Source organism: Elephantulus edwardii, unplaced genomic scaffold (assembly GCF_000299155.1).
Source record: "Elephantulus edwardii isolate Elephantulus edwardi_28Jun2011 unplaced genomic scaffold, EleEdw1.0 scaffold00008, whole genome shotgun sequence".
Classification (NCBI taxonomy): Eukaryota; Metazoa; Chordata; class Mammalia; order Macroscelidea; family Macroscelididae; genus Elephantulus; species Elephantulus edwardii.
The window spans coordinates 26,226,806-26,253,291 of NW_006399758.1; the positions used below are offsets into that span (position 1 = coordinate 26,226,806).

The window sequence follows — 26,486 nt, forward strand, 5'->3', positions numbered from 1 at the left end:
AAACAAAAAAACAAACAAATTCAAGCCTTGAGTTGCAATAAAAAAAAAAAAAACAAACACCTGAGATGTCATGAGCAAGAGCTGGAATGATCCAGAAAGCTGTGTTGAAGACACTGGCAAAAAATAAGACCCCAGGAATAGATGTCACTCTAGTAATGTGCTTAGTGCTTCTGTTATATATCCTACCCACACAGAGTTGATTGTTGTGATGTACTTTTGAGTTAGAACCGACTCATAGCTAACCCTCCAACAGGTTTTCAGAGGCAGTAAATAACATCTGAGAAGAAAGTCCATTTTTATCCCATTGACCAGCTAGTGGATTAGAATTGCATGCTTATGAGTCTGGGCATAACTCTTTGCCACTAAGCCACTAAGGCTCCCTGCATAGTGTCTAGGTTTTCTCAAAGTCTGCATTCTTTGACTCTTAGTGACCCTCTGTACAAAAGGACAAAACATTGCCTAACCCTGCACCATCCTCACAATCTCTGCAGTGTTTCAACTATTGCTGAAGCCAGCACATCAGTCCACAGCACTGAGGGCTGCTTTTTTTCTGACCCTCTTCTTTCCCAAGTGAGGTATCTTTCTCCAGGAACTGCCCCCTCCTAATATGAGTAAATGAGACAATAACATTAATATTCTTACTGCTAAGGTGTACTCTGGCTGACCTACCTAAAAGGCATATTTGTTAGCCCTTTTATTCTCTCTGGATCTCAACTTTCTCATTTGTCAAGCAAAAGGCCGGGATCACCTATAAATTTTCTGCAACTCTAATAGTTGTTGTCTACCACTGAATTGGAACACCTCTAATAGTAGGAATTCTTTAAATATTCTAAAATACAGAAAGAGAAAAGTTGTGGGAAAGACATTAAACGAAAAACTGAACGGAAGATTTTCTTTGTGCTTCCAAACCAAAAGGCAGGCAGTTCAAATTCACCAGTGGCTCCACGTGAGAAAGATGGATAATCTCTTCCTGTGTAGTTTATAGGCCCTGAAAACCTGGGGGAGGGTCAGTTATGAGTCAGTTCATACCCAAAAGCAATGATTTGAGAGATAGTTTAAAAAGTACCAAGAAGAACCAAGAAAAAAGACTCCTTCCCTTCTTAGTCTTAGATTTGTCATAAGAGGCAGCCATAAGAGAAAAAATGTTATTTAGAGAAATAATTAAAACAAGCAAGAAATATTTGTAGAGATTAGGGAAATATATATGTTTTGAGACCAAGGAAAACACTGAGACAGCAGGCCTAGTGGATGGAGTATGGATTGTCTATGACAATCGAAAAACACAGAGATTTCGATTTATATACATCATTTGACTTTATCCTTGAAAATGTCGTTTTTTGCTAACATCTTAAAAATTTATCTAGTAAATCAGGACATTCATTACCAGTAAGATGTAACCATTTGCTCTCTTCAAGATTACAGTTCAGATTACAGAAGTCCAGAGTGAAGGCTGCATAATGGAGTGGACTTGGGGGGGAAGGACTGCATAACAATGAAAGAGTTTTTTTTTCTTTTCCTTTTCAAGGAGAAGAGTGAATTGAGAGGGAGGATGGGCAGGGAGAAAAATGCAACAATGAATGGCTGGAAACCCTAAGTCTCTGTAAACTTCCATTAAAATTAATTTTAAAAAAAGCAGTATCATGCATTAACTTAAGTTATAAATATTTGTTATAAATCTTAAAAACCTTTTAGAGTAAAGGGATTTTTATTCATTTGGTTAAAAAAAAAAAGATTACAGTTCAGGAAACTCTATGGAGGCAATTTACCAGCAGCTTGGGGGTTGGAGGGGGGATGGGGAATCTCCTCCATGCGATTCACAGCCTCCGAAAAACCACTAGAGGTCAGCCTTGAGTTGGTTCCAACTTGATGTCAATGAATTTGAGTTTTTAATTTGTGGTTCCTAATAGACAACTGAAAAACTGGAAGCCTCTTGTTCTAGTCAATCAGGACCTGGTGGGTGGGCCTTTGTTTTAAGTTGGTTGGGCCCTCAGGCCCTCATGCCTGGTGTTAATTATGTTTAGGAAGAACATTCTTCTAAGTGGTACACTTGTCTGTCAGTTTGCTATACTGAGGTAACTTGGGGTTGCTTTTATACTGAATACTACTGTGTCACTTGTGTGTTGAATGCCATAATGGTTACTAAAGGTGGACAGTATTTGGTAGAGCTCCCAGATTAAGACAGGTTTGGAAGCAGGATTGGCATCCACTTCCTAAACAACATGCCTCCGGAAACTCTATGAATATCAGAGAAAATATGAAAGTTATAGAACAGGGTTCAGATCTTTTGCTCATAGGGTTGCTATGAGTAGTGCTCGACTGAGCAGCACTTAACAACAGCAACAACTAGCTATTCTAAAAAGAACCTTCTGGAATCAATTTTTACTTCATCTCTAATCCCTTTTTATATCACCCGCATTTCAATGTCTAACAAATGTCAATGCTACAGCTGTTTACTTGTACTTCTTATTGTACCTCTACACAATTAAAAAAAAATGGAGATAACACAAACAAATAATGTCTGGAAAAATATGCAGGAGAGGAATGACTCATCAACAGGCCTGGATGCCAAAGAGGGGGGATGGGAGTAGATGTCCAACAGCAAGATTTTGAACATAAAATGAGTTTATCAAAGTGGTTCCAGAAGAACAGAACCTTAAGAGGGGTTCCCTGAATTAGTTCTGCTTCTTTGGAATTGGTTTTCTGAAGGTATTCTATTTAAAAGCATTAAAGGACCCTATTTGCAGTGGTCTTCTCTAAACAACAGCCTCCCCTAACAACATGCCCAAAGTATGTGAAATGAAGCTTCGCCATCCTTGGCTCCCAGGAGCAGTCTGGTTGCACTTTCTCCAAGACATTACTTACTTGTATTTTGGCAGTCAATGGGATATTCACTATTCTTCTTCAACACCACAACATAAAGACATCCTAATTCTTATTTTGTCATCCTATTCATTGTCCAGAGGGACATCATGCTTGGTAAGGTGGAGGATGGGTGAAGGAGAGGAAGGCCCTCAGTGAGATAGGCTGGTAGAGTAACTGCCTCAATGGATTCAAGTGCGTCAGAGATGATGACAGTGGTGCAGGATAGGACAGGGTTCAGGTCTATCAGTCATAGTGTTGCTATGAGTTGTACACAACTTGACAGTACTAACAACAACATTTACAGTGGTAAGGGGCACTGGGAATCCATAGGATGCAATGGCAAAGCAGTTACTTAACACTGGTAGACACCTATAAGGAATAAGGGGGCACAAACAGTTAAGCAAGAGACTTCTACCCAAAAGATTGGTGGTACATACCCACTCAGCACTCCTGGCAGAAAGATTTGCTTGGCAATCTGTTCTTTTAAAGATTACAGCTCAGGAAATCCTAAGAAGGCAGTTCTACTCTGTCCTATGATGTCACTATGAGTCACTAACAACTCAATGGCATCTAACAATACTAGACAACTAGAATCAAGTGCCTATAGGAGGCAAGACATTGGCTGAGCAGTATCTGTTTTCCCAGACCAATTTAGTTAAGATATGGGATTACAATAGTGTTTGCTGCTAAACTCACCAGAAAACAAAGTATTGACTTCAACACTTTAACCCTCTAACTAAAGCTCTATGTAAAACATTTAAAAAATAGACAATTGTTCTGAAAGATTTCTTCCTCTCCTTTAGTCACAAGCCTGAGATTTCTGATGATTTAAAAGAAACAAAATAAAAACAAACCACACAATGCCAAAAGCCAACCGCAAACCAAGACTCTAATCTTGCAGAATATTACATGACAATGAAAGCTGAATTCCCAACTTCTCATTTTTAAGTTTAGGGCCCTGATTAGGAACATATTAGAACCTGCATACTGGCATCTGAACCTCAAACCTCTAAATTCTGCCACATTCCTTTTGCCAGTAGAAGCCCTCCTGTGCCAGTCTGAGGTAGTCAGGCCCCTTGCCTGAAGAACTTACTTCTGCCTTCAAAACAGCGGAAAGAGCCCACTGATCACCCCAAGCACCCACCTCTACCTCTTCTCTTTGCTTCCACTAATCAATATGATATGTAGGCACATGTAGCTATTAAATTTAAGTTAATTAAGTCAAATAAAAATTAATTATGTTGAATTTAAAATTTAGCACCTAGGGTGTACTACCTACATTTCAAATGTTCAAGAGTTACCTGTGGATAGTGTAGCTATTACAGAATTGCCATCATCATTGCAGAAAGTTCTACTGGAAAGCACTGTTGTAAATTCTGTAAACTCAAGTTGCAGCAAGCCCCCAAAAGGTAAAAGACAAAGTGCAGTCTTTTATGTACAGTATATACAGTATATACCCAAAGAATTGCATATTTTACCAATTCATATAAACAGAAATGGGGAATATCTGTGGTAATGACTCCTGAGGGTATCTGTTAAGAGTGAGAGGAAGACAATGACAGACTGGACTAAAAAATTTAGTAATAGCAATCATTAGCAGAAATTTTAAAGGAGAAATAAAAACCACCTTCAAGCGCACTACTGAGTGCATTTCAGTGCACAGTGACCCCTCTTAGGTTTCTGAGGCTGTAAGTCTTGACAAGAGGAGATTGTCCACCTTCCTCCCACCGAAAGACTGGTGGATTCAAACTGCTGGCCTCTCAGCAGTCCAACTTATAACATAATGCACCATACCATCAGGATTCCTTTAAGCAGGCATCAAGCCATAATATAGGAGCTTGAGTGGATGGATAGTACCTTCAAGAGTTTATTTAGCTACCTGAATAAACTCAGACCCAAAGACCAAAAGCGAAAAAAACCAAAACAAACAAACAAAAAAAGCCCACCCAAACAAAATTCACCCAACCAGCAAGCATACAGTCAAAATACAACAGCACTGCACAGGGTTTTCAAAACTGATCTTTTGCCCACTGTAAAAAAAAAAACAAAAAAAAAAAAAAACCTGATCTTTTGGAAGTAGAGAGAACACTCTTCTTCCGAGGTGCCTCTGAGTGGATTCTGACTCCCAACCTCTTGGTTAGGATGGTTAGCATCTAACCATTATGTAACCCTGGGACCTGCAAATAGACAGACTACACTAACTAAAGTTGAAATACCAGAAACCCGTTAGTGTACTGCAGAGACAGGCAGATAAAGATTTAGAGAAATGACATCTTAGAGTAAATTTATCATGTAACATCTGCTCACCTACCACTTGTGTGTCTTCTACAAAGGTCTGTGATATTTCCTTTACCACGACTCAGAGAAAAGCATTGTGAGGAAAATACTAGCACTCTTTAAAGAGAACTAGGAAGTCTCTGTAGGTCAGGAATGACAGCAGAACTGCTGTCATCACACTGGGCACCTCAAATTCAAAAGAGAGAAAACTTCTCAAACAAACAGGGGTGAAGTGGTGGAACTTACTTGCTAAAGTCTGAGCAGGTATGGTTACCATAACTTAACACGTTGCCACACACTTTTTAAATTGACAACCATGCTTAGAAACACATTTGCCGTCATTTGCGGCAACATGTTAATGCAGTCTAACAGCGATCAGAACCCTGTGCTCTGTACAGTCCTTTGTTGATTGGTTGAAGGAATTATGGCATAATTGTTAAGCAGTTGGTTGCTAACTGAAAGATCAGTGATTCAAACGCACTCAGTGGCTCTAAGGAATAAAGACTTGACAATCTGCTCCTAGAAATACCACAGCACAGCAAACCATATAGATTAATTTTTCCCATGGTCACATGGGGTAATCATGAGTATCAGAAATCAACTCAACAGCAGTAATAACAAATGAAATAGAAAACTTATTTCTTGTGGACAGAAATCTAATTTTAATTCCTGCAAGATGTCACTGCCTCTCAACTAATTCCCATATTTGAATGATAACCTGATTGGCTTGAGTGAAAGAGAGACCATGTCCTCTCAAGGCCACTCAACAGCAGACTGACACAGTCACTATCAACACACTTGACTCAAGATCTTCTTTTTGGGTGACTCTCTACCAAATATGACACTTTTCTCCAGGGACTCCTTCATAATAATAGACATGTGAGGCAGTCTCACCATCCTCACTTCTAGGAAGCACCCTGGATGGATTTCCTCCAAGACATATTCCTTTGTTATTTTCCTAGTCTATTGGTATATTCAATATTCTTGACCAACACTATAATTCAAAGGCATTAACTCTCCTTCAAGTCTTCTTTATTCATTATTCAGTCATAGTAAACAGACCTTCTATATTTTTCATTGTCCAACTTTCATGTGCATATGAGGTGAATGAAAAGACCATAGCTTGGGTCAGGTGTCTGAGCACTGGCTCATTAATTCGGACAAATATATAAACTTGAGCTGTTAATAAATAGGAGAAACCAAGTGTGATGTCAGAAACCTAAAAACTGGCTTTCTTAGCCATTGCATTAGTCCTCATTTTGGGAGGGAGTGCACAGTCTCCAACTACCTTAACTACGGACACATGGTTCAATATAAGAAAGAGCATTCCACACTGTGAAGTACCTAGTGACAGTATCCTAGAGGAGAGAGAGTGGAGACTGTGGCACTGTTGTAAACAGACTGTGGCAAGGTATAACCAGAGGCACCCTGCATTTATGCTACAGTTAAAGGTTTTGTTTGTCAGATGACTGGAGGAAAAGTTGATTGGAACAAAGTCTGCTGGATGGATGAATGAAGGAACCAGAGGCTTCTTGTATTTATGCTGCTGAACTGAACCTAGACTGTCACAAGTAGAGGAATTATGCCTTGTTAATCTGGCTTGGAACTGCTGGATTAAACCTGGATTTGCATTGGGTGATACTCTTTGCCTTTCCCACTCTCCAACTTACTTCCCTAAGAAACCCCATAACTGTATGTAAAGTCTATGAGTCCACAGTGAATATCGGACCTGAATGACCAGCAGAAAGAGACGCAGGAGCATAGGAGGAGGCATGTCTGACTGAACAGCTATTTACTGCTATAGATATCATTGATGGGAACAAGTTCCCTCTTATGAAGTGGGCAGAAGTCAAACTTGTCCCCCCTCATGCTGTATCTGCTCCTTGCACACCAGGTCAAGAAGTATATGATGAACTTCCTATATTATGGCCTAAATTATTTTAAAAATCTAGAACTATTGCAAAAGACAAAACTACTTTTAAAAACATGCTGATGTTACATGTAGACAGAGAAAACAGAAGACAGGAGCTACACAATAGTGACCCTCTGGGAACTGTCCCATAGTTTCTTTAAATCTTTACGAACAAAGTCTAGACTTTTACTGCCAAACCTTTCTCCAGCAGTTGGTGTGTTCAAACCACCTACTTTTTTATGAGCAGTCAAGTAGCACCAGGGCTCCTAATGATTTTACAAGCTAAAAAATTACCAGTTTAAAAAGATCAATAGTGAATGGTTAAATAATAATGTATCTAACGCACCTCTTGCTATGATGTTTCTTCCAATTCATAACAGCCTTCCATCAGGTTTCCAAAGCTGCAAATCTTAAAAGGAAGAAACTGCCTATCTTCCTCCTGCAGGGCAGCTAAAACTTGTTCTGTATCATTTCGGGAGCTCTGAAATGAGCCTCGCTGCTAACCCAAGGTTCTCTAGTGGTTTGACGGTACCAACAGCTCTGCTGCAGAAAGATCAGCTATCTCTTCTCATGTGATTTCCAGCCTCCGAAAAACCACTGGAGGATTGGCTATATGTTGGTTCTAACTTGATGGCAATAAAAGAGGTATCTTATTTACAAGTAAAAGTTTTTAAAATGTCACCACCTAGTAGTCTTCAATAGGAGAAAGCTACTTGAAATTCTATTACCTAGTTTGTCTCAAGGCGGAAAAAGATAATTTGAAGGCTGGAGACCTTGTGTTTTGCTTACAGAGATCCAAGTGAGGGCACAGAACTGCCCCATAGGGTTTTCAAGGCTCTAGTCTTTACAAGAGCAGCTCTCCAGGTCTTTTCTCCCGTAGAGCAGCTGGTCCGTTCAAACAGGTAACATTTCAGTTGGCAGCCAAATGCTTAACTGTCGAGCCACCAACGCGTCTCTGGAGAACTTTCGTGATCTTTCAAAAAGGCAGGCAGTAAAAGTTTTCTTTTAGTCCCAAATCCCTATAAATCAGACTCTTTTCAAAAGTTGTTAAGTTTCCTTCTTTGTTATTTAATGTCAAAAGGTAAAAATTTAACACAACCTTTAAAAGGAAAAAACAAGATGTATTAAAAGTGAGATATTTCTGAGCAAAACAAGAGAGTTAAGATTTACAAGCAGTGAAAGCTAATTCCTTCTTGGGAAGTCATAAAAAAGTATGACTAGGTACAAGCAGTGGACATGCTGACCCACATGTACACAGAACAGACACTTCTTTTAAGAAATGTATAAGCCTGTTTAAAGCATATCAGACAAGTTGATAAAAGCCCACTTCCTCAGAGAATTACATCTGCTTAATTTCACTCCTCTGTTTTTATAGTAACAGATTATTTCCTCTAAAAATGTTTTTAAAATGTTAAGACTCCATTGCTTGATTTAAAAACATTAATTTTAAAAGCTAGAAACTCACACATTTTTATTATTCATTGATAGCTTTCTTAGAATTCTAGAACATAAAAACAAAAACACCCAAAAAATTCTACCTGGTACTATGTTGTTGTTGTTAAGTGCCGTGGAGTCACAGGCGACTCATAGCGACCTTATGAAGTCGAGTCCTCAATGCATATGTGTCTCTCATCCTCTCTCCAGGTTCACAGGGTTTCCAGAGGCAAGCTATTATGGAAGTGGATGCCACTCCTCCCTCCACGCTTGTTTTAATCGGGGAGCTCCACCCCACTCTCTGTCCGCATTGGGTAGCCAACCATTAACGCATTGGACACATTGGTCACAGTGTTCAGCCTCACAGCAACCACAAGTGACCGCGGTAAGGCAACTTGTACACTATGGCTATACAATCTAGAGGTATGTCTGAACAAAAACAGTGAGAGACCCGAGGGCTGCGGATTAAAAGTCACCCACCTTTGGCTTGGTAGCATCGCTTTCTGCCCACTGGGCCAAGAGATTTCTCTCTATCTTGATGTTATTGTTGTTAAGTGCCACCGAGTCGCAGGCGACTCATAGCGACCCTTGTGAAGGAGAGTCCTCAACGCTACCTGGCACTATAGTTAAAATTAAAAACTGCTTTAAAATTTCTTTATACTAGTTTTACAGGTATCTGTATAACTTTTAAAGCTGCCAATAAAAAACTAATACAAAAGTAAAAGTTGAGCAAAATTACAAAACTCTGCCCACATTTCTTAAGTATTTGCATGAAATCTTACCTACACTTGTCAACAGCAGAATTAAAAAGATAAAACTATACAGTGGTTTCTATCAGAATTCTACATGCTGATATGTTAGGTCATCTAGCTGGTTCCAACTCATAGAAGAACTCTTTATCAACATTAGAAACCCTACTGGATCCCGTACTATCCTCATAATCTCTGATGTGCTATTTAACCAATGAGTGCAGCCACTGTGTCAAAACATAAATATGTCCAAATAATAAAATATTTTGGTAGCAGGAGTGGCATCCACTTCCTAAACAACATGCCTCTGGAAACTCTATGAACTTTGATAAACGTCAGATTGTTGCCGAGTAGCTTCAGACCTCTTGTTCTTAGGGTCACTATGAGTCGTGCTCAACTCGAAGGCAGTCAACAACACCAACAACAATAAAATATTATTCTCCAGCTTTAAACAATAAAATATTTTCTACTACGTAGCTGCTGAAACCCTGTGCAATCTACTTTTTTTTTTCTGTTGAAAGTGATATGCTACCCTCTACTGTCAAGAAAAAGGAATATTCAGAAACCAGAAAAAAAAGCCGCTCTCTGCTCAACTATCGCCACCTTGTGGCTAGGAGATGGATTCACCTGCGACATCTAGCACAGCGGGCAGCTGCACCACAAAGCACGCTTCTCTGGCTCCAGGCCAGAAGGAAGGGTACTCTCCTCCTGGACAATTACAGGCTTGGAAACCCACCAGAGGGTCTGATAGATATCAGTGTGTTTCCACTAGATGGCAATGACTTTAAGTTTTGAGAAAATACATAAGAGAGTCTGAAGTTTCAGAATATTTTTATAAACAAAAAATGAGGAAAAATGTCTTTGACTTGGAGATAAAGAAACATATATACATAAACATGTCATAATCTTGCTTAAGATTATCCAGAAACGACTAGAACAGTATCTCGATGAGCACTACCAGAAATACAAGCTGGGTTTAGAAGAGGTCATAGCACTAAAGACATTATTGCCAATGTCAGAGGGATCTTGGCCAAAAGCAGGGTACCAGAGGAATATCTGTGCTTCATTAGATCACAAAAAATTGTGGCTAACCTTGAGGAAAATTAAAATCTCAGAACAACTGATTGTGCTCATGTGAAACCTATACTTGGACCAGAAAGCAGGTCTCAGAACAGAGCAAGAAAATACTGCCTGGTTTAAAATGAGGAAAGGAGTGTGTTAAGGATGCATTCTGTCTCCATACTTTTTCAATATGCAGAACTGATCATTTAGGAGGCTGGGCTTTATGAGGAGGAATGTGGCATCAGGATTGGCAGAAGACAACAACCTGCGATAAATGATAGAACCTTTGCTTGTTGAAACTAAGGAGGACCTGAAGCACTTGCTGGACAAAGTCAAGGACTGTAGTTTTCAATATGGATTAAAGTTCAACATCAAGAAAACAAAAAAATATTATTCTCACCACTGGGCCAATTGGCAGCACCATGACAAATGGAGAAGAGATTGAGGTTCTTAACAATTTCAACTTGTTTGCTTCACAATCAAACTCTTGGCACCATTAGTCAGGGAATCAAAAGACAAACTGCACTAGGGAAAATGGATTGTCAAGGATTCTCCAGACTACTGAGAGGCAACGATGTCAGTCTAGAGACCAAGATGTGCCTAATCCAACCCAGTCTTTGCTATTACTTACTATGCATCAGAGAGTCGAACAATAACTGACAGAAGAATCAATGCCTTTGAGTTGTGGTGCTGGAGAAGAGTCTTGAACATATCATGGACCACCAAGAGAAAAAACAGGTCTGTGTTGAAGAGGGTAAAACCAAGTTTCTTGGAGGCTAGGATTTTGAAGCTCTGCCTCACAGATTTTGGGCATATGGCCAGGAAGGACTGGTCCTTGAATAACGATATCATAACAAAAACAACATATATAAAGCATACCAATATGTATTATATGCTAAAATTATAATATGTTATGTACTGCAGAGTTGGAGCCAACCCATAGCTGACCTTCCAACAGGTTTTCAGAGGCAGTTAATTGCACAGGAGAACAGTGGCCATCCTTCTCTCGAGAAACAGCTTATGGATTCAAACCATGAGTCTTTGGGATTGCAGCACAGCTTCCTGTCACAAAATTCTAATATAGAAGGCATTTTATTCTATCTTTTTTAAAGTATAATGTGGTGGTGGTAGTAGTATGTGCCAACAAGCTGAGCACAACTCATGGAGAGGCCCTACAAACAATGGATCTGGACTCTGCCTATCCTGTGCGGTCCTCACCATCTCTAACACATTTAAGCCCATAATTACAGCCACTATGCCAATCCATCTTGTAGAGGGTCTTCCTCTCTTACACTGACCCATCACCTTTCCAAGCACGATGTCATTCACAAAGGACTGGACCCTCCTCACAATATGTCTAAAGTATGTGAGACCAAATTTCACCGTCCTTGCCTCCAAGGAGCAGCCTGGTTTTACTTTCTCCAAGACAGAACTATAAATACACGTGTACGTGTATGCCTCTGTTACATACTGGTTGAGCCCTCATTCCCCTGAGGGTTTTCAGAGGCAGTAAATCACACATTTACCATCTTTCTCTCTCAGAGCAGCGAACTGATCCATACTGCATGACTGGATTGCCAGCGCAACTCCTTACCACTAAACCACCAAACTCCTTTATATGTACGTGAGTATATGTAAAAAAAAAAACATTAAATAGGACCTTTTGGGTGGCTGTTGTTGTTAGGTGCTGTCAAGTCAGAGGCGACTCACAGCGACCCTATGAACAAAAGACCTGAACACCAGTATAAATTTCGTCCTTTCTCCAGGTTCATAGGGTTTCCGGAGGAAAGCTATTATGGAAGTGGATGCCACTCCTATTTCCAAGTTTGTTTCAATCAGGGAGCTCCACCAAACACTGTCCACCATGGGTAACCATTCTTGCATTCAGCACATCAGTGTCACAATGTTCAGCTTCAGAGCAACCACAAGTTACCTCTGTACAACAAGTGGACATTCAAGTGTTATACGACCTAGAAGAATGTTTCACCAAAAATAAGCAAAGGCAGGCCCAAAGGTCACAGGCTCTCGGGCCCTAAAGGATTTTAAGCTACCCCCTGGAGCAAGCTCCATCCTTTATTTACCCTTACTCTAAGGTCCAGGGCCACCCACCCACTTTAGAAGAGCAAAAAGAACAGTAACACACAAGGAAAAGGACCCCAGAAACCTCCCTTGCCTGACTACCACCAAGAGGAGCCACCATTGAGATGCCAGCCATCCTGCCAGTTACCCAGCCGACTTCCAAAGTGGAGAGACATTCAAATAAGGTGTGCAGATTACTGGCAAATAGACTGCTCAATTTTGCCATCCTCCTAGGCTTAAACTGAGCAAGTTCATGGAGGAAAAAAAGGGGGACTTGTCAAAAGAAGTGCAGAGTTCAAGGCAGCCTTTTAGGCGAGAGATTCCTGCCCTAGACAGAGACCCTGACCAGACACAGAGCATCAGCATCAAAAGCAGTGGAGAAGAATCAAAACTATGTGGGAGGGAGATGATCTATCACTGCTGCTGCACAGAGTGAGAGCCAAAAGCCTTTGCACTGGCTCACTAGCAGAGCTGGGGTAAGGGAGGAAACACCGTAATTGGCAGAGATGAAAAAGCTCTCTGACACTGGCCTTGAACCTCAAGGTAGTGTTTGGCAAATCTAAAGCCCCGAGGGCCAGAAAGCAAGTCCTGACTTAAGGATTATATCCCGATTATTTACCTTAATAATATAACCTGTTTACTTCCCCAAGGAACTTCCATAATTGTGAGTACTTTGGGTTCTGTGTGGCTACTGCAACTGTCAAGCAAAGTTAGTAGTAGAGCAGGGTGCTCTGTTCGTACAGCCCTATAAGGTGCTAGACTGCTAACCAAAAAGGGTGTCTCCAACAGCTGCTCTTGCCTTTACAATGGTATCTGCAGACACAAATGTTAATTCCAAAGGAATGAGCAAAAGCAAAGAAACAATGATTTTTTTTAAAAGAAAACTTATCTCTTAAAAACAAATTTTAAGGCAGAAACCATTTTAAAAAGAAATTTTGTATAGAACTTAAATATATATTAGAAAAAAGGAAACATCTGTTGGTATTTATTATGTTTTATTCAAATTATTACTTAATAGATGAAGACAATAAATGTGAAAAAAGTTATTTTGACATAATCAAAATTCTAAAATCACGCATAAGAGAATAATTATTTCAGTTCTGTATTTTGTTTTGGTTGCCCAATATCAAGAAAATTAACTCAGTGTCCAAAGATAAAGGTACGAAAAAGCATGTATATTTGCTCACTCTGGTGAAAATACATTCTATCAAAACTCAAATTGTATGTACATTTTGACTTAGAACATATTCCACAAATAAACTCTCTTAAGTATGCAAAAATATGTAAATGTTTTCTCTACCACTTTCTGTATTGGAGGAAAAAACCCAAGAAACAACATAAACATTCACTTCTGAATGTCTGCTTAAATAAATTATGCTGTATCCAGGAGGATGGGCTCTATGAAGAGGAATGTGGCATCAGGATTGAAGGAAGACTCATCAACAATCTGAGTTATGCAGATGACACAACTTGATTAATGAAACTGAGGAGGACCTAAGGTATTTGCTGCAGAAGGTCAAGAACTGCAGACTTCAATATGGATTGAAGCTCAACATCAAGAAGACAAAGATTCTCACCACTGGGCCATTTGCCAGTATCATGATAGACAGTGAAGAGACTGAGATTGTTTACAGTTTCAGATTGCCTAGCTCCACAATCAACAAACTTGGTACCAGTGGCCAGGAAATCAAAAGACAAACTGCATTTGGAAAATCTGCTGTCAGGGACCTCTCCAGGGTACTGAAGAGCAATGATGTCAGTCTGGAGACTAAGGTGTGCCTGATGCAGGCCACAGTGTTTGCCATTATTTGCTGTGCATCAGAAAGCTGGACAATGACTATGGATGATAGAAGAATTGATGTCTTTGAGTTGTAGTGCTGGAGAAGAATACTAAATATATCATAGACTGCAAGGAGAACAAACAGGTTCATCGTGAAGAGGGTGAAGCCAGGATGCTCCTTGGAGGCAAGGATTTTGAAGCTCCATCTGACATACTTGGGCACGTTGCAAGGTGGGACCAGTCCTTGAGAGGGACATCATGCTTGGGAAAGTGGAGGGACAGCACAGGAGAGGAAGACCCTCCATGAGATGTATTGACTCAGTGACTGGGGTAATGGGGGTAGGTGTGTCAGAGACAATGAGCTTGGCTCAAGACAGACCAGGGTTCAGAAACATTGTACACAGGGTCACTATGAGTCTCAAGGCACTCAATGCCACAAAAAACAACAACAACATATCCAAAATGCTGAAGTAAGAGATGAAGGGAAGGGCAGCATGAGAAGACAAAGCAAGGTATTATAACAAAATGTGCAAAGAGCTGGAGTAAGCAAATAAGAAGAACTTGTTTGGTATTTCTAAAGTGCAATTTTTTAATTTACATAGGATCACTATCATCAACTAACAACTGTTCATATTCCTTGCGATGGTTAAATGCCAACCTGACTGTAGTCATTTATTTGTAGCAGTTTAGTGGTTATAGAGCTTGGCAGGTGTAATGTACTCATTCCCCATGAAGAGAGATGATATGACTTCCACAGTATCTTGGTTTTGAGTAACCAATTAGATCAAAGGGAATTTCCGGTGAAGTGTGGCTTGCTTCCAATATATATGGAAGTTCTGATAAAGCATTCTGGCTTTTTTTGCTCACTCTGGATGCTGCATCTAGCTTGTTATCATCTGACTTCCAGTTCTTTGGACTTGAGCCAGTGCCTTGCCATACTGGCCATCAATCCCGGAATTCATCAGGATCTGCACCTGTGAGCCAGCAGCCTATCATCTAATCTGCTGATCTTAACTTTCTCAGCCTATAAAGCCACATGAATTAGAAGAAGCCTCCAGTCCCATAGATATTTCCACAGGTTTCTGAGGCTATAAATCTTTATGGGAGGAGAATGCCCAGCTTTCTTTCAAGTAGCAGCTGGTAGGTTCAAATTACTGACTTTTTAGACAGTGTAACACATAATACATTACTTCACCAGAGTTCTTCATCTGAGCCCCTGCAACTTGAAACTAAAAAACTCTTAACCTCTGGACTGAACTGTGTTCTGAAAGGAAGCAGGTCTCAGTGGAGAGACTGTATTTAAATTTGTATACAGCAAGAATCAACTTTACAAAGTTCCTGAGCAAAAACAAAACATTACTCATTAAGTTTGGTTATAGAGCACAAGTGAAAGAAAATAACACTGATAACTAGTGGATGATGGCCTGGACCAGGGATAGTGATATGTTGTTGTTGTTGTTATTGTTGTTGTTATGTGCCATTGAGTTGTTTGTGACCCTATGCACAACAGTTCTGAACCCTGCTCTATCTTGGGCCAACCTTATTGTCTCTGACAAACCTACCCCCATAACCCCAGTCACTGAGTCAATCCCTCTCATGGAAGGTCTTCCTCTGTTGCTACGTTCTTCTAACTCTCCCAGGCATGAAGTTAAGATTCAGTAAATTGGTCTATGTGACTTGACAATGATCCAAAAGTAAGAGCTAGGAGAAATGAGTTGATAGCTCAGCCTCCTAGGACTCCTTCCCAGGGAATTTGTTTTCAATGAAACTGAAATGACAAAGAATTGTGAATATTAAGTATATTAAGTGAGGAGGACCTGAACCTCTTGGAGTATAAAATCAAAGATTTTAGCCTTCAATATGGATTACATCTTAATGTCAAAACAAAAACTCTCACCACTGGGCCAACAGGCAACATCAGGATGTTGTTATGTGCCCTATGTACAAGAGCCCTAAACGCTGCTCTATCCTGGGTCAACCTCACCATCTCCGACACACTCATTCCCACCGCCCCAATCACAGACAGAATCAATCCATCTAATCGAGGGTCTTCCTCTCTTGCAACGTCCCTCCACCCTCCCAAGCATGATGTTCCTCTCCAAGGACCAGTCCCTCCTTGCAACATGCCCAAAGTATGTCAGACCAAGCTTCAGAATCCTTGACTCCAAGGAGAAGTCCGGCTTCACCGTCTCCAGGACAAACCATGATAGATGGAGAAAATTTTGGCACTGTTGTTCTGTACCACAGAATCAGAACAGATCCATAGCTGACCCTCTGGTGGGTTTTCAGAGGCAGTTAATCGCACGGGAGGAGATTCCAAAATAAATTCAGAAACAGAGTTTATCAATGTTTCGATAAATACAGGCACCCAATCTCATATTTGAGAACTCCAATTTAAAGCATAAAGTTAATTCTGTTTGGGTTTGTGGTTTTTTTTATTTTGGTTTTTTTTTGGGGGGGGTCTAGTTTTTCTATTCCACCCAGCTGCTAAATTTACAAAAATATTTGCCAAGGGACGAGGGGAGATACATGTGTGCATATCCACTGCCCCTAAGGACGATCCGTCCGTTCTGTTAGTTTTCTTAGGCTGTACATGTTAACTCAGAAAAAAAGTGAATGATTCTCTCCCGCACAGCTACTAGTGGACTCGAACCACCAACTTTTTCCAGCTTGCAGACCGATCATTTCTACTATGCATGTGTCTGATACTGTCATTTACAGGAAAAAGAAAATGAAGCACTTAAGCAGGTGTTATCAATTGCCCAAGTTCACAATGACAGTTATTCTCTCGTTATTTATTGAATCATAAACATATATGAAGTGCTTTACTATTCTGGACAGCAAGCCCCAGACAGACGATAGCTAGCTACCCTGAAGAACACCCAGTCACAGCTGGCAAGTCAGTTCAAATCTTAGCCCTCTGGGTGTAAAGTCAATGTATTATGTTGGTTTAGGAAGTCTCACACTCCAGATCATGCCAGATCAGTAAACCGGCGGCGACCACGAGCGCCTGCAACAGAAGGCCGCGTCCATAGAGACAGGAACAGAGTGGGTGCCGAACACAAACAACAATCAAAAAAGAGAGAAAACACCAACAATGAACTCTACCCTAAAAGCCACCAGCAGGGACACTTCCCACCTAAAGCTCAGTGCCCCACCTTTTGTCCCGCCCCCTACGTCGCCATCGTAAATCCCATGAGTCTCACCTGCCGGGGTTCCGCCTGCCGCTGCAGCTCCGAGTGTCTCTCCAACGCGGTTGCAAAGCCACTCAGGCGAGTCTGAGGCTCCGTGGAATCGGAACCCTCACTTCCGGAACTACTCTGTGTGCCTGAGCCCCGAAAAGGCCAGGAGGACACAAATATTCGCAGGAAACGACTCTCGGCAGCCACCGCACGTGTCCGACACAGTGCCGCCATGACTACGACGCAACCTCTGACCTTTGGCTTTTCCGTCACAACGTGCGGGTCATGGGGCGGGGCGACAAGCGGCGTGTGCACGTGGGCGGGGCTTAGTCAGTCTGGGCTAAATCGAGGTTTGATTCGTTGAAATCTATAGCCGCAGCAGTTTGAGTACAGGCAGACCTTCTCTGGGTTTATGCATTAGAATTTGTACCATGAGGGCTTTTTCTTTCTAGTTGGCACCAGTGGGTTCTGACTGATGGACACTCCCTTTGGTTTCCAAGGCTTAAAAAGGAGGTGACAGCTCACCTTTCTCCTTCCTCTGTTTTGGACTTAAACCTCCAGGGACTCCTGGCATTTCGGTTCGTAGTGCAACTCCAAGGACTACACCCCCAGTTTTAACACTTCTTACGGATTGATTCAGTGACTGGGGTAATTGGGATGGGTGTATCGGAGACGGTGAGATTGGCACAGGACTCGACGACACATAACAACATGGGAATGATCCACGTTTGATTTCTGGCCAATGTATCTTTAAGCATGGCCACTGCCTGTTAGTGGGGTTTGTGTTTGTTAGGACGCTGAGCTGGTTTCAGTAAGGTTCCAGACTAAGCGTAGGAAGAAAGGCATGGTGATCTATTTTCAAGAGCTAGCCAATAAAAATACCATGAACAAAAATTGTCTCATCTGCAAATGATCATGAGGCTGGCACAGGACTAGGCAGTGTTTGGGTCCGTTGGCCATGGGACTACCATGAGTTATGATCTGACTCCATGGTTTAATTCATTGCCATAGTTATGTCGTTATCTGCCATTGAGTCAGAACCCACACAGATTATTAACCTCTTGTGGGCTTTCGGAGGCTCTAACTTGCCCTGGAGGAGATTCAAACCACATGCCTTTGAATTGGAAGCACAACTCCTTACTACTGGGCCATCAGAGAATCCTCAGATTTTAAATGAAAAATTGGCCAGGTGTGACACACACAAAAGTGGCTGAGCACATGTTGCTAAAAGGTGATAGACTTGACGCAGGGTTCTCACAAACCTTCAGTTTATTAAACACAGTTATCTCAAAGGGCCAGAAATCAAAGTATGTCTGGAGTTTACTTGAAATATTTTTGTTAATCTTTTCTCCCAACATTGTAAAGTCCATGAGCTGACTGGTTGGTGAATCTGTGGCTCTGTAGGTGTTTGTGAAAGTCTGGATTCCAGTTTATCCTCCTTAACCTCTTCTGCAGTATGCCTTCTCACTAAGCAAAAAGTTTTCAGATGTTTGTTTTACCACCAGCTAGCTAATCTCACTTTTTCTAGGGAATGAAGAAACCTCAAGTGTGCATATATACACACCACCTGGGACCCCTGCCTTTATTCTTTATTTTTCTTCTTTGATTTCATAATGTCACTGCATAGAAGTTGCATACTTTCTTTGAAACTGTAACACTGCACTTAACAAATGTTTTCAAATTAAGTTGTTCATCCAGTGATCTCAGCAGTTTTATAGTAAGCCTCTCAGTTACTTGGGGGCGAGAGGAGTGGCTAGTACTTTTCTTACTTGTAAATACTCTTAAGAAATTTTATTACCAGTCTCTAATAATGCCTTTGACTATGGGCTTGAAATATTGTTGTTCTCACATTAACTGCACAATTAGACAATATACTAGAGAAACCTTTGAATGGTAGTTAATTGTGTGCATTACGTAAAATTTTTCTTTACTAAACTGCAGTGCTTGCTGCAGAAGGTCAAGGACTGCAGCCTTCAATTTGGATTGAAGATCAACATCAAGAAAACAAAGATTCTCACCACTGGACCAATTGGCAGCACCATGATAGATGGAGAAGAAATTGAGATATTTAACAATTATAGCTTGCTCAGCTCCACAATCAGCATTCTTGGCACCAGCAGTCAGGAAATCAAAAGATGAATTGCACTGGGAAAATCTGCTGTCAGGGACCTCTTCAGAGTACTAAGAAGCAGTGATGTCAGTCTCGAGACTAAGGTGCACCTAATCCAGGCCATGAACTTCACAATTACTTGCTGTGCATCAGAAAGCTGGACAGTGACAAAGGAGGACAGAAGAATTGAGGCCTTCAAGTTGTTGTGCTGGAGTAGAGTCTTAAAAACACCATGGACTTCAAAGAAAACAAATAGGTGTATCTTGGAGAGGGTGAAACCAAATTTCCCCTTGGGGACTGGGATTTTGAAACTCTGTCTCACATACTTTCTGCATGTGACCAGGAGGGACCAATCCGTGAAGGACCTTATGCTCAGAAGGGTGGTAGGCGAGTGCAGGAGAGGAAGACCCCAGATGAGATGAATTGATATAGTAACTGGAGCAATGAGTGTTGGTGTATTGGGATCAGTGAGACTGGTTCAGGACAGGGCATGCTTCAGAGCTGCTGTACATAGAGTCATTATGGGTTACAGGCAACTCCATAGCACTTAAAAAGCACCAACTGTATGGCCTCACTCAGTATCCAATGCTGTCAAGTTAGGAGAGACTCATAGCAGACTCTGTGTTTGAGGCTATAACTGACAAGGAAGGAGATAACCCATCTTTCTCCCACAAAGCAACTGGTAAATTCAAACCACTAGAGGTTAGACCTTGGGTTAATAGTGTAACTACCTAAGGACTAAACCACCAGAGCTCCCTAACTATATGGTAACCCTTATAAATTCGGTGGGGAGCATAAGATAAATCCTACTCCAGGTGCATTTTCCCTCATACCACTTATTTTCCCCAACCATTAGTTTAGAATTACTGTCTTGGTCATGTTGGTTAAAAAGGTATGGAGACAGGACACATCCCTGGCATACAACCTTCCCAAATTTGAACCATGCCGTGTTTCCTTGCTCTGTTATAACAACTGCCTTCTGCTCCAAGTAGAGGTTTCATATAAGCACGATCAAGTGTTCTGGGATACCCATTCTCAGAGTTAGCCATAGTTTGTTCTGAGCCACACAGTCAAACACCTTTGCATAGTCAATGAAACACAGATACCTATTCCTCTGGTACCCCCTGCTTTTAGCCAAGATCCATCTAACAGCTATAATATCCCTAGTACAATGACCTTTTCTAAATCCAGACTGCACTTCTGGCAGTTCTCTGTTGACGGGATGCTAGGCTGGCTCTAAGAGGAGAAATGTGGCATCAGGATTGGCGACTCATCAACAATCTGCAATATGCAAATGACAATCCTGCTTGCTGAAACTGAGGAGGACCTTAAGCGCTTGCTGCAGAAGGTCAAGGACTGCAGCCTTCAATGTGGGTTAAAGCTTAACATCAAGAAAACAATGATTCTCACCACTGGTCCAATTGGCAGCATCATGATAGATGGTGAAGAGATTGAGATTGTTAACAGCTTTAGTTTGCTTGACTCCACAGTCAGCACTCTTGGCATGAGCAGCCAGGAAAAGAAAAGACATTGCATCAGTAAAGTCGGCTGTCAGAGACCTCTCCAAAGTACTGAGGAGCAACAATGTCAGTCTGGAGACTAAGGTGTGCTTGATAGAAGCCATGGTCTGCAATCACTTGCTATGCACCAGAGAGCTGGACCATGACTAGAAATTGATAGACGGAGAATTGATACTTTTGAGTTGTGCTGTTGGAGAGAGTATTGAATATACCATAGACTGCTAAGAGAAGCAACAGGTTCATCCTGGAGAAGGTGCAACCAGGCTGCTCCTTTGAGGCAAGGATTCTAAAGCTTCGTCTGACATACTCTGGACATGTTTCAAGGAGGGACAAGTTGGAAAGGGACGTCATGCTTGGGAGGGTGGAGGGACAGCACAGGAGAGGAAGACCCTCTTTGAAATGGATTGATTCAATGAGTAGGGTAATGGGGGTAGGTGTGTTGGAGACAGTGATACTGGCACAGGATAGAGCAGGGTTTAGGGCTGTTGTGGATAGGGCTACTATGAGTTGCAGGCGACTTGATGGCACATAACCAAAACATGTTGGTTATGTTAGGTGCCATCGAGAGAAGTACAACTCATAGTGGCCCTGTGAACAACAGATTTGAACCTCATCCTATCTGTACCATCCTCTTCATCCCTCATACACTTTGAGCCGATTGATGCAGTCACTGTGTCAGTCCATCTGGCTGAGGACCTTCCTCTCTTTTGCTGACATTCTTTCTAAGAATTAAGTCCCTCTCTGAAAAATAGCCTCTACTCGCAACACGTCCAGTGTATGTAAGATGAAATTTTGTCATCTTTCCCTCCAAAGAGCACTCTGGCCAAGATATTTTTTTCTTTCCTTTTTTTTTTTTTTTTTAGTCCATGCGATTTTCCATTCTCCAACACCACTGCTCAAAGATAACAATTACTCTTCTGTCATCCATATTTATTGTCCAGCTCTCAGATGCATAGCAAGTGAGGGAGAAGACCATGCCTGAATTAAGTACACATTCATCTTCATACTGACGTCATTGCTCCTCAGAAATTTGTAGAGGTCTCTGATAGTAGACTTTCCCAATGCAATACATCTCCTGAACAAATGACATGCAGTCTTAGGCATGCTCACCAGTCTATGCAAGGAAATGTGCTGGACAGCTGCCTGGCCAACTGACTGGAAGAAATCCATATTTGTTCCCATTCCCAAGAAGGGTGATCCAAAACAAAAATCTATGATTTTATTAAAAAGCAATCTGGTTTGTCAACCTTCACTCAAATGATAATTCCATTTAAAAAGGTGATCCAACAGAATGTGGAAATTATTAAACAATTATCAATCATAACACATGCAAGCAAAATATTGCTGAAGGTCATCCACGAACAGCAACATCTATACATGATAACTGCTCCAAGTTCAGGCTGAGTTTAAAAGAGGCTGCTGATGTTAAGTGCTGTCAAGTATGATTCCTAGCAATCTTATGAACAACAGATCTGAACCTTGTCCTGTCTTGTACCATCACAGTCTCTGACACAATCAAGCCCACTGCTGCAGTCACTGTGTCAGTCCATCTATCTGCTTGAGGGACTTTGTCTCCTCTGTCCCTTCCTCCCTCTCCAAGGAGTACCTCTTCAAGCTTCTTCACTAAGTTTTCTCAAATCACTTGCTATGTATCTGACAGCCGAGCAATGAATAGATGACAGGATTGATGCCTTTGAGCTATTGTGTGGAGACTGCAAAAAAGAAAATTACACATCTTGGAGAAAGCAGCCAGAGTGCTTCCTGGAGGCAATGACAAAAGATGATCTCACATACTTAGGGCAAGTCTTCTCCAAGATAGAAAGATTGATACTGTCAATGATTTCATCTTACTTGATCTATAGTCAGTATACTTGGTACCAACAGTCAGGAGACATGGTGCGCTAGGAAAAGTATGTAGTCTGGGACCTCTCCAAATTATTGAGGAACAGGGATTTCAATTTGAGAACTAAGATGCACCTGGATACAAGCCATGGTCTTTTCAGTCACTTGCTCTGCATCTAAGAGCTAGACAGTGAATAAGGATGACATAAAAAGAATCAATGTTTTTAAACTGTGCTGCTTGGGAAGAGTGCTGAATATCCCAGGGGCTGCCACAAGAGCAAACAGGTATCTTGGAAAAGAGGCTGTAGTATCAGGGATATCATTGCTGATGTAGCTAGAAACATCAGAATGGCGTTTCCTTGTATTTTATTAACTATGCAAAGGCATTTGAATCATAATAAATTATTGGATCATAATAAATTATGGCTAACATTGAGAAGAATGAGAATTAAATAACACATAATTATGCTTATATGAAACCTGTATCTAGAGCAAGCAGCTGTTTTCCAAACAGAGCAAGGAAACATGGCATGTTTTAAAATTAGGAAAGGGGTCAGTGTTACATCCTTTCTCTGTACCAAATTAATCTGTTGTTTGTTGTTGTTGCATGCCTTCAAGTTGCTTGTGACTCATAGCAACCCTATGAACAACTTTGAACCCTGCTCTATCTTGGGCCAAACTTATTGTCTCTGACACACCAACCCCCATTACTCTAGTCACTGAGTCAATCAATCTCATCAAGGGTCTTCCTCTCTTGTGTTGTCCCTTTGCCTTCAAAAGTATGATGTCCCTCTGGAACGACTGGTCCCTCCTTGCAACATGCCCAAAGTATGTCAGATGGAGCTTCAGAATCCTTGCCTCCAAGGAGCAGTCTAGTCTCACCTTCTCTAGGACGAACCTGCAGAATGTTGAGCAAATCATCCGAGAAGCTGGACTCTGAAGAATAAGACATCAGGATACAAGAATCATCAACGTTCACTATGCAGATGACATAGCCTTGCTTGTGAGGAGGACTTGATGTACTTGCTGCAGAAGATTAAACTTCCTTTGATATGGATTACATCTCAACATCAAGAAAACAATCCTCCTCAATGGACCAATTGGTAATATGATAGGTTAAGATTAAAGTTGTCAACGATTTCATCTTACTTGGATCCACAGCAACAACTTTGGTACCAGCAGTCAGGAGATCAGAAGGTGTATTGCATTTGGGAAGTCTGCTGTATTGCTGACGTATAAAGCCTGAAATTAAGATTTACTATTAACTACCACTTTGACATCTAGTAAATATGAGAGGACATCAAATGGCTTAACCTGAGTACCCCTCCCTCTCTACTCTCTTAGGGATACCGCCACCTGGCCAAACCATCATGTGTTTTTGTTTTTTACCATCATGTTTTTCACAGGGACCTACTTCCAGCTCACTGAGAAATACTGGGTTTCAGTTTCTTGCCTGTCCATAAAAATTATCCAATGAAATACTATGCAGCATGCAGGAGCAATGATTTTGTAAATTATTACCTAACTTGGGAAAGACTGGAGAGCATTATGCTGAGTGAACTAACTCAGTCCCACAAGGATAAATACTGTATAAAACCATTATTGTAGAACGAGTATAAGGATCCAAGACGGATGGGAGAGGTTGGAAGCAGAGGGATGAGGATGTGCAGGAGGAGGGGAGATTAATCACGGGGTTGTACAATTTGATGGGTGGGGGTGGGTGAGGAAAATTGAAACAATTTGTTCTTGAAAACAATGTATTTGAATTTTGTAATTAAACTACTAGAAAATTTAAAAAATAGTATCCAAACAGATAAAGTACATTGTCCCACTAGGGCTCATCCCACCTTCTTATTGCAAAACATGCCTCCCACTTTGGCTCATTCTGTTCCAGAGCTCAACCCCCACATGGCCCTGCACACAGGACATGTAGTGTCCTCCCTAGGCGAGTATAATGACTGTCAGTCTCCCCCTATCTATAATATTGGGCGTCAGTACTTAATTAACTACCATAATCTGGGCAGGGTATCCTTTCTCACCGGTCGGTGATGAGATGGCAAAAAACCAAACCAAAAAAATCCTTCATCTCATTGATACTGACTCGAAACCGAGTCGTAGATGACCCTCCATTGGCTTTTCAAGGCTGTAAATCACACAGGAAAAGATCACTGGTGGTGGATTTGCACTACCAGAGAGAGGCTTGGCCTTTGGGTTAGCAGAGTAACTCCATATAGACTAGGCCACCAGAAGTCCCTTAAAAAAACAAAGAACCCACTTAAGACATAGGTACCCTACGTGGTACAAAAGAACTAGGCATGAGCTTTTTGGATTTAACCTTTCTGAAAGCATCTTGCCAATCTTTTCTCTCCTGGAACAACTTTGTTAGGTGCCTTCCCCGTGGACGATGACTCAGAGCAACCCTATGACTAACAGATCCAAACCTTTCCCTATCTTGGAGCATCCTCATGATGTCCAGCATGCGCAAGACCACTGTTACAGTGTCAGGCCGTCACGTTGAGGACTGTTGTCTCTGACCCTCTGCTTTTCCCGTATCAGCGTGAGTTCAAATGGTCAAGCTTTCAGTTAATGGCCAAATACTTGGCTACTGTGCCACCAGAACTCTTTGTGTGTACCGCTAAGTAGGAAACCAACCCATAGCTGAGTCTCCAGCGGTTTTTTTGAAGCACTTAACTGCACAGAAGGAGACTGCCCATCTGTCTCCCATGGAGCAGCTGGTGGATTCAAACAGTGTGCCTTTGGTTGGTAACTCCTTACCATCAAGCCACCAGAGCTCCCTGATAATAGGCAAGCCAATTTCATGTTGCTAGTTTCCTCACTTGCAAAACCAAGGTAACCATTATGCTAAATTTAAGGGCAACCACCTCACTGCCAGCAAGTCAATCCCAATTCATAAAAGTCTCCACTAAGTCTCAGGTCTGCCCACCTTCCTCTTATGCAACTAGTGGATCTGAACTGCTCCTTTTTCAGTGTGTGGTTCAACATTATGCCACTGGACTCAAGTTTATGGCAGTGCTTTGTATACTAAGTACAATAGAGTCTACAAAGCAAAAGGAATTGTTAAAGTCCCAGCTCTAAGTTTAATTCAGCTGATGATGGCAGGCTCCTCTGGGAGTTTAAAAACCAAGAATGAATGTTGTAAAACAGTTTTTGTCCATGCTGTTTCAAAAGGATTGTAAATTTAGTGAAAACAATCTAGATATTGTATCTAAGGCTCCCAGGAGATAATTTACTCCTAAAAGTGATAATGCTTTGTATTAACTGTGAGCTAACAATGGTCTTCTGTCATCAATCCATTTCAAATTGGACAGTAACCATAAAGGCTGCAATGCCCAATGTCTCCTGGCCACGGGCAAAAGCTGATATGGCAACAGGGTTTAATGAGTTACAGGAACACATGTGATCCTGATACTTACTATGGATACCTGGGCTGGCACGTTATGCAGCAGTCACTAAATAAATGCCTTTTGAGAGCAGATTCAGTAAAGACGCTCCTATCTAAGATGCAAACAGGCAGGTAACACACAAAGGAATCCATACCTAAATTATAGAACTTTTATTGTTTCCAAATACTATACAAAAAAAAAAAAAGACTGTATAACTTGAGCCCAAATTAAACATGGGTTTTGCCCTCTATTTCAATAGTTGCTTCCACGTTG

At 41.3% G+C, this 26,486-nt stretch overlaps 1 protein-coding gene across 1 annotated transcript in view; it reads right to left on the reverse strand.

The window, feature by feature from the left end:
- Positions 1-17,571, reverse strand: part of MRPS28 (mitochondrial ribosomal protein S28) — a 124,118-nt gene extending 106,547 nt beyond the window's left edge. The window contains exons 1-2 of the mRNA XM_006880548.1: positions 17,362-17,571; positions 3,751-3,756 (exon numbers count right to left, since the gene is read on the reverse strand). Coding sequence (XP_006880610.1) covers positions 3,751-3,756; positions 17,362-17,571 — 216 coding nt within the window. The remainder of the gene's footprint in view (positions 1-3,750; positions 3,757-17,361) is intronic.
- Between the last annotated feature and the right edge of the window lie 8,915 nt (positions 17,572-26,486).